The 8,995-nt window shown below is 38.9% G+C and overlaps 1 protein-coding gene across 3 annotated transcripts in view; it reads right to left on the bottom strand.

The window, feature by feature from the left end:
- Positions 1 to 8,995, bottom strand: part of LOC107756416 (RNA-binding protein Musashi homolog 2-like) — a 91,686-nt gene that overhangs the window by 74,862 nt on the left and 7,829 nt on the right. For all 3 annotated transcript variants that reach the window (XM_016573515.1, XM_016573529.1, XM_016573522.1), the window contains exon 5: positions 6,415 to 6,456. In XM_016573515.1, coding sequence (XP_016429001.1) covers positions 6,415 to 6,456 — 42 coding nt within the window. The remainder of the gene's footprint in view (positions 1 to 6,414; positions 6,457 to 8,995) is intronic.

The following is an 8,995-nucleotide window of genomic DNA, read 5'->3' as shown; positions in this document are numbered from 1 at the left end:
ATTTGTAAAATAAACATACTTATACTTTAGATGACAAAGTATTTTTCACAAATAATTTAGTAAAAATATAATTAAAAAGGAAGTAAACACTGTAACCAACAGGGCACTCCGTATTCTGGGAAGTTTGTGTGCATTAATCATATTTTTTCAAATAAAGCCAAGGCAACACTCATTTTACAAACAGCACACAGTGAAAATTACATGAATATGACAGGGGGCAAATGCATAAAGTGCAGCATAATTTAAAATCACGAGTTTAAAGTTTGTCGATCGCGCATCTCCAGTGAAGCTGAACTCTCCTCCTGTCAGCATTCAATTCACACTGATCGACCGTTACGCAGAGCATACGCGATCATAAGACTTTTTGTATACATTTTAATTCCTTTGTTTAACCGTTCTAACTGATTATTAGACAGACTTCTATTCCCGTATTTAGACAGAAATGTTAACGACAACAGCAAACAAGAGGGAGAATGTGAGCACTGTGTGCTCAGACGCTGCCGTTCTCAGCGCCATCAAAATAAAAGTCCCGCCTCAAACGCATCGGCCAAACAGAAAAACTTATCGGCCGATGCCGATATTTAAAAAATGTCAAATATCGACCACTAGCCAAGTGTGCTACAACACTAAAACCCTCTCAGTGCAATTGACAATGTAAACACTGGGTAAAAAAAGATTTATTCTGCAGAATGAACAACTTTATATAACAGAGTGTTCACAAAAGGAACTATGCAAATGCAAATTTGCAAATTAATAACACTATTGAAACGTCAAGAAATCAATGACAGTTACAATTCTGGTCAAAATCCATAGCCCTAGTGCAAGGTGAAATATGAGGTGGATATTCCTTCTTTCATTCTATCTCTCAATTCACAACCTTTCTTTTTTCTTTTGTTGTTCCTTGCATCAAAACGTTTCATCATGGAACTTCTATGCAATGTTTACATCAAGCCATACTGAAATCTACCTACAACAGATTTAAACAAGGCGCTTTTATCAAATCTGTTTTTTCAGCCCACAAGGGGAAAAAAGCACCTGCGGAAAATTCAAAAGAGAGAAGGGGCTGCTTTGCCAAGCTGTCAGCAAAGAACTATGCCGGCGGAAATGAAAGAGGCGATCAACGGAGCTCGTGAAGCCGGATTGAGCAGTGCGTTAATCAGGCTTTTTAATTGGCGCTGGGGTTGTTTAAAGTCATTGGGCTCTCAGTGCCACTCTTCTCTCCCAGAGAGCGAGAAAATGTTCGCTGAGAGGTGGTTTCAGCACTTCACACGACACCACCTTTTGGACTTAAAAACTTGGCCTGGAGTTTTTACACTTAGTCGTGTGCCTCTCCCCGAGAGCCCGCACCACAGGACCCAAAAGCTTCGCTGTTTCGCATTACACTAGGTGCAAATATTTTTACACACTCGAAAACTGACAAAGAGAGCGAGAGGGAGGGAAGGAGAGTGAGAGAAAAAAAACAGCACCATACAATGTAGGATGGAAAGGAAATAAAAAATTACAACGGTAAACTCATTTTCAGCTCCAACAAGCGCTCTCTCACTCTTCTGCAAGTCCCATTCTAGGCGGTTTGCAGGAAACGAGACAACTGGGAATGTAGCTTTTGCTCAGGCATTGTTTTGACAGCACATATGGGCAGTAAATGCCAGGACATCTCCACTCAGGCTGGCTGTGTGTTGCGTTGCTAGAGCTGAAGGTTCACATTGTGTTGTGTGCTGGGCCTTTTAACATGGCTTGTACTTCAAGCATAGCTCCCATTTTTGTGGATAATGTCACTCATTAGACTGATTATAGCCACTGGTTTGGCAAAGATTGAGACCCCTGTGAAATCAAGTTTACGGACTCGAAGGTGGTTGCTCTGAGCTTTGAATGCAAACTCATTATGCGGTGTCTAGCATTGTTTTGAACTAGTGTCAGCAAAAATGACACAATAATCTTTTAATGGCAGAAAAACCAGAGGCTGGCAGCCAGAGGCATGGAGAGCAAGCCCAGGGGGCAGATTCAGGTCAGGGTAAAGTCCACACTCAACATTTGGACCTGCATATTCACAGCAGTTCAAACTACTTCTGCTAACCTACTAGGTGTCCCAAAACATTTAAGTCAGGCTAAAGTTTTGACAAAATCTAAATGAATAGTATATAGCACCTCTTTATCCAGACAGCCAATATTATGGCTTATAACATTCACAAACCAAGCAATATCGTTAATAATTCTTGTTTATAATCGATAATAATATGGCTTTTTATTATCAAGATCTTTAGTCTATATGCTGTGTTCTGTTAATGCGTGAACTTCATAAAATTTGTAGCGCACTTGCGGTCCAATAATCGCAGTAAGCTTTGTGCTCTATTACCTTTTAATAAAAAAAATTTCCCTTCAGCTTTAAAATTCTGCCAAATCCATAACGAAATTCAAACAATAAATACTGTTTTGGCGCTCCTTAATGTGGCATGAGCGATCGCTTTAGTGCCTCAGTTCAAGCGGCACGAGAATCCATCATATCTTTCTATTTAGTATGAAATAAACTAGGGGTGCGCCGATCCGATACTCAGTATCGGTATCGCTCCGATACTGCCATTTTCTGCAGGATCGGGTATCAGTCAGACGAGACCGATCCAAATCCGATACTGTGCGTATACTATTCTGTGTTATTGTTAAGCCCCACGAAAGACACAAAAACATTATAAAGCATACACCATAAAGTTTTCGTGCACTATATTTCAAGTGTTCTGAGACCATTCCATAGATTAATGTGAGGTTCAGATGAATATTTAAGTCGTTAAATTCAAGTTGACGTAAACTCTTCTCTCCGCTGCGGCTGTCTGTCATCCTCCATTCAGCATTCAAACTGCGCGTCGCGTTCGGTTACGACAGTCCAGACAATAAAACCCTCTCCAAGATGGTTCAATGTTCCTATTATTATACTTGATCTGTAAATAAAGATAAATGATTTTACATTAAATTACTTTATATTGCTGGAGTTTATTGCTGTTTCTAAAGCATGTTACTTTCTACCGGGAGTCTGTAAGATCACTACACTGGAGTAGAGAGCACTATGAATTGTTCTTCATGTGCAGAGTTACTGAAATTTAAAACTGTTAAAAGAAAAGGCTCAATAAACTATTGTACAGATATAATACACTACACATCAAAATCCTCTTCCCTTTGTGCTTTGAACTTTTCTATGTGCAGCGCTGTGCGCTGGGACTCCGTGTTGCTTCAAGTGCATCATTCTGCACATGGGATGCGCATAAGCGCTTTGTGCCACTCCGTATAGTAGCCTTTCATGTTATAATACTTTTGCGCAATGAAAGATTATTAATAGCCTTTCTTGTTGTCTTATCTATCATATCTTGCTGCCTCATTACTGTGCTATACATTTAAAAGAAATGTCTTATAATTTTATAGTATATTAATTCATATATAAATATATTACTTGTTTTTCATGAATGTATTTTACAGCAATACAAAGAGCAATGTTTAACATTTTACCAGATTTAGCCCTACACTTATTCACTTTTATTTGTTCCCCACTAAATAATGTTTTTTTTTCACTAAATGTTTAGATTGTATAAAATTATTCACTAACCTAGTTTATAATAGTATTTTTTGTCATAGATTATGATTATATATTTATTAATTTGTTGTTTTTCTTTACAATAAAGTTGTCTATAAATGGTAGATTGTGTTTAACACACAAAAGAGTGATGATTAAGTCAACACATTGAGGTATAGAAATTCTACACTGATTTAAAAAAAAAATTTAAAAACACTGCTGGGATCAGATTTAGCCCTACACTTATTCACTTTTATTTGTTCCCCACCAAATAATGTTTTTTTTTTCACTAAAAATTTACATTTTATAAAAGTATTGTGCACTCATGATTTTTCTAGAGTAATTTTTGCAACTGAATTATCCACTAACCTAGTTTATAGTAGTATTTTTGTCATAGATTATATATATATATTTATTAATTTGTTGTTTTTCTTTACAATAAAGTTGTCTATAAATGGTAGATTGTGTTTAACACACAAAAGAGTGATGATTAAGTCAACACATTGAGGTATAGAAATTCTACACTGATTTAAAAAAAAATAAAAAAAACACTGCTGGGATCAGATCGGTATTGGTATCGGCCGATACTTTTTAGATTAAATACGAATTTCTGATATCGGATCGGGATTGGTTCTGAAAAAGTGGTATCGAGCCAGTCCTAAAATAAACATGAATTGACACAAGATAACCTACAATACAAGTTACTGAAATGTCTCAAGTAATCGCTCATTGAGTGTTTCAAACTGCGGAAAATTCAGCTAGAAAAAAGAACTACAAAGAGGAGCTTTTTGCTAAATATATGTGCTATATTCAGGCCCAGTGCTACGAGGGAGCATGGGTGCACCGTCTGAGTGCATAAAGATTTGCCCAGATCGATCAGCGTCTGACTTGAAGATAAAATATGCATTCTTACAACCGTCTAAAACATATTATACAAAAGGTCTTAAAGTAAACGGTCATAATTCATCAACTTGAGTTCATAAGCAATCGCTTGACCGGCCAAGAGGACAAGAATGAGCAGCAAACAAATGGCCCATCACATACAGATGATCGTCCATCGCCTTACTGCACCTAGAGGCTTGTTAAAACCGCACTACAGCAGCTGTTGAAGCATCAGTAACTTGATTGGAAGGATTATGCAGCCTTAGGGTTGATGAAAATAACAGTTTTCTCAGAGGGCGATATCAGACCTGCGAAAATCCATTCGCTTCCAAAAGTGGCCTCAATCCCAATATCAATTAAAATCTTGTCGGGACATGCAGAGCCGTGTTTGGGAAAAGTAGTGTGAAACAACAAGCCCAATCACAAATACGACGAAAAAGCAATCTCACCCTCCGCCTGTGGTAAACTTCTGCGCTGTTTAACACAATCATTGCAAAAACAAATCCCCACTCCCTTTTAGTGTTTTTGTTGGGAGATTAAAAAAAAACTGCTCTATCGTTGCATGGCGAGGACAGAATGGCTATTCAGAGGTCTGAGCTTTTGTTTCCATAGTTTTCTATTTGGAACTTCGTGTTATCCACTGCTGGTTTGTTCTTAAATCCAAGTGTAGGGTAAGATATTGTAATGAATCTGAATGGTGATAACTATTGGCAACTTCCAAAGGTGCAGTAATGCATAGCCTATTGACAGGACATGGGAATAATAACGCATTTGCATTAAAGGTATTATTTGTCGTTGTGCCTAGCTCTGAGCAAACATCCACAGGGCTGCAGTCTAACTGCTACTGGAGCCTGGCCATATTAATACTACTATTCATCCCGTGTCTAACTCGAGCCAAGAAACAGCATTAGGCCCGGGGCCCTGCGGCCTGCATTTGGACTGGCCTCGCTGGCATGTGTATGTGTGCGAGAGAGAGAAAAAGAGTGCACCTTTTCTCCTCCAATGAGTTCTGGATGAAGCAAAAAAGTTATTTATATCAATTAGCCAGACAAGTGTGCAATAGACACCTGTCACCCCACGAGCCCTCCTCCCCGGCCTGCTCTGATCAAGGACTGTTTGCCATCCTGTTACACATCCGTTCTAAAAAAAACACCTAGGCTGATCTCAGATCGGTACACCTTTCCTCTTGGGTGAAAATACTGGTGGCCCGTAGCTGAGCCAGGGGGGCCGTCCAAGCTCTGCCTGAGAGGCCAAGCAACGGCTGCACGGCAGACACAAAATCTGGGGCACAGACCATCTGGCTGACAGTGCAGTCTGAAGTGAAGAGGCTGTCGGAAGTTCGTTGCCAACATGGCTCACAGAAGCAGGACATTAGATACCATAAACACACACACACACACACGGCTATACAAAGAAAATTTTCTTGTTAAGACAAGATTCAAAAACGAAGGATTTAATGCTCTGCATTCTACAGCTGAGGGCAATATTCTCCTCTAGTTTTTTTTCTTCTTTTAGAAAAAAAATTCCTCTCTAATGATCTTACATGCAAGCAGCGATGCTAAAAAAGGTAAGTTAATCACCACCCCACCTCATGCCCCCAAAAAGGAAAAAAAATTCAACCTTCACGCTCAACAAGGCAGCGATAATTCAATATTTTCTCCATGATAGTTCTTCGAGTTCATACCCAGCCATGCTAATTAAAAAAAAATCTGAATTTCTCACATTTGAAACAACAATTAAACAGTCTCTCCTTGTACAATGGCACAGAGAAGTCATAGTTAGCCTGGAAAATAACACCAGCCAGACTGCAACAGACCATAACATAACATCACAGCTACAACTCCAACTCAACTTTGCTCTATCAAAGGACAAATTCAGCGAAAAACATTCACCATCTCACACTATTAACAAATACGCAGCAGGCTTGCAAATGTAAAGTGGCTCGGCATGAGAGAGCAAAAGCAAACTGCTCTTACCTTGGGTTGAGCACGTCTTGGAAAGGCAACTTTAGGATCAATCTAAATGAGACAAGGAAGGAGAGAAAGAAATATGAGAAAACTGAGCTTGTGATACTGTTATGTGAAGAGGAAAATTAGAAAATATTAGAAAAAGCCGGCAATGTGCTGCGACTACTCGATAACCTTCATGGAAATTATAGCATTAATCATGATGCAATGCTCCATGTCTCATGTGTAATCTTGCCTAGTTATTACACGCTGGTTGCATGAGGCCTGTGTATGACAAAATCGAATAAAACCGTACACAGGTTAGAGCATAATTACTTGATTACAACATAAATAAACATGTGGCATTATATAACACACTGGAGATAATTCAAAGACTCGCTGAAGAAGTGCTTGCGGCCTCGGGGAGGTCAGGTCGACATGGCAGGAGGTGTTCTAGTGAGCGCTGTAGATTTGCGGAGAATCAAGACAGGGCATTAGATCAATACATCTACAACCTCCTTCCCCCTGAGGGATTATCATTATTATGGGTGACTCTCTCCTCCGCTGTACCACACTGCACGAAGGGTTACTGCTCTGCCTATAATGCATTTTGGTATGCAATAGGGCATCATTAGGTTTATTGGTTAGATGAGCTATGTTATAAATAAGTGAATAAGTAAATAAGTAAATAAGTGAGTTCCTTGAGGACCTGCTGTTGTGCAAGATGTTTGCTTTGGTCATTTAAAGGGGTCATATGATGCTGCTAAAAAGAACATTATTTTGTGTATTTGGTGTAATGAAATGTGTTTATGCGGTTTAAAGTAAAAAAAACACATTATTTTCCACATACTGTACATTATTGTTTCTCCTCTATGCCCCGCCTTTTTGAAACGCGTCGATTTTTACAAAGCTCATCGGTCTGAAAAAGCGAGGTGTGCTGTGATTGGCCAGCTATTCAGTGCGTTGTGATTGGCCGAATACCTCAAGCGTGAGACGGAAATGTTACGCCCCTCACCATACTGTTGATGCCGTGTCCGGCCGGAGCGACGAGACATAAACATTAAAACCCATTACAAACGAGGCATTTGTTGCATCCAGTGGGGACATAATTACTGATTATAATGACTTATACTGTCTTTTTACGCGTTGCGTTGCATTGCGCCGCGTAAACATAAAACCCTGTCTGCATTTGTGATCAGAGAAATGACAAACAACAAGTGCTAACGTTAATCCACACTGCCCAAAACTCGCGTTTGAATCATCAGTGGCAAATGATAAAAGAAAACGTACTTACGTGAGTCAGAACTGCCGGCATTTTAGTCTAACGTAACTCTCCCAGGATCAGTAAACAGTCCTCCATAAAATGTGCTGGCGATCCACAGCACTAAGTTGAAGTATTCCCTCAGCGACCAGCACAGATCAGCTCTAGGCATGACGAAGCGGATATCGTCCTCTTTTGGAAGACCAAACAAAGTAGCTTCGCTTTCACAACGAAGCACACAGCGTCTTCAGGACATGGCGGCAGCGGCAACAATACTACAGTGAGAATAAAAGTTACGCCTTCTTTCTTTGCGTGAACATTTGGGCGGCGTTATGCAAATCTTCCCACATAGTGAGGTAGATATGTGGGGGCGTGTTCGAACGAGCCGTTTTAGGTAGGTGTGGCTAACTCTTAACTTTTATAAAGAATATCTCTTTGGATTTGAGACTTTAGTCTTTGCAACTTTACAGATCTTCTTTATGCACCAAGAGCTTGTAACACTCTAAAGAGAAAGGAAAAAATGAAATCGCATCATATGACCCCTTTAAACATGCATAGACAAAAACAACTGTCCTGCTTTTTAGCACACAGGCCAAAAGCTTGGGCAGCCAGAGCACTAGAAGGATAGGATGGTAGATAATCATGCATGTGAGAACAAAAACAGTTCAAAGACTTGCCTCTGCACTCTCATTAAATGGAAAAATAACTCAAGGGAAAAAGATCCATTAGTGCTATATTGCTCTTGAATATACCACATGTCTGAATGCTTTGTCACTTCTTATAAATGGTAAGAAAAAGAAAAGCAGAATTGTGAGATGTGGCAGCATGCAAAAGGAAAAAAAATAAAATAAACATGTTTTGGTGGAATACGAAGGAGGGGGTCTCCTGGTAAATTAATTTGACCTAAACATAATTGCAATATGTACAGCAAAAATAAATAAATAAATAACATAAATAAAACCTTTCTGATGGGAAATGATGCTGTTGTGTTATATTTTAATTCATCCAGAAAAGTGTTTAATCTAAAACAAATTGCTTTTAGAGAAACCGGCAGCAGTCTTTCAGTTGTCAATACACAATGCAATTCTCACCCCAGGCTTTCAGATTTGCAGATTACACAGCTTTTAATCAAATGTGAAACAAGTGTGTCAAGAATATCTCTGTACAAGTTTTCTTTGGTCCATTTGCACTCTTCAAAAGTGACAAAACAATTGGACAGGAAGCAGGTACTTCATTTATTTCTAAATTTATTTCTAAATAAGCCAACTATACACACATATACATATATATATATATATATACACACACACACAATATATATATATATTATATTATATTATATTATATATA

Source organism: Sinocyclocheilus rhinocerous, unplaced genomic scaffold, assembly GCF_001515625.1.
Source record: "Sinocyclocheilus rhinocerous isolate Xijiao unplaced genomic scaffold, SAMN03320098_v1.1 scaffold1152, whole genome shotgun sequence".
Classification (NCBI taxonomy): domain Eukaryota; kingdom Metazoa; phylum Chordata; class Actinopteri; order Cypriniformes; family Cyprinidae; genus Sinocyclocheilus; species Sinocyclocheilus rhinocerous.
This window is presented reverse-complemented; position numbering and strand designations above follow the sequence as displayed.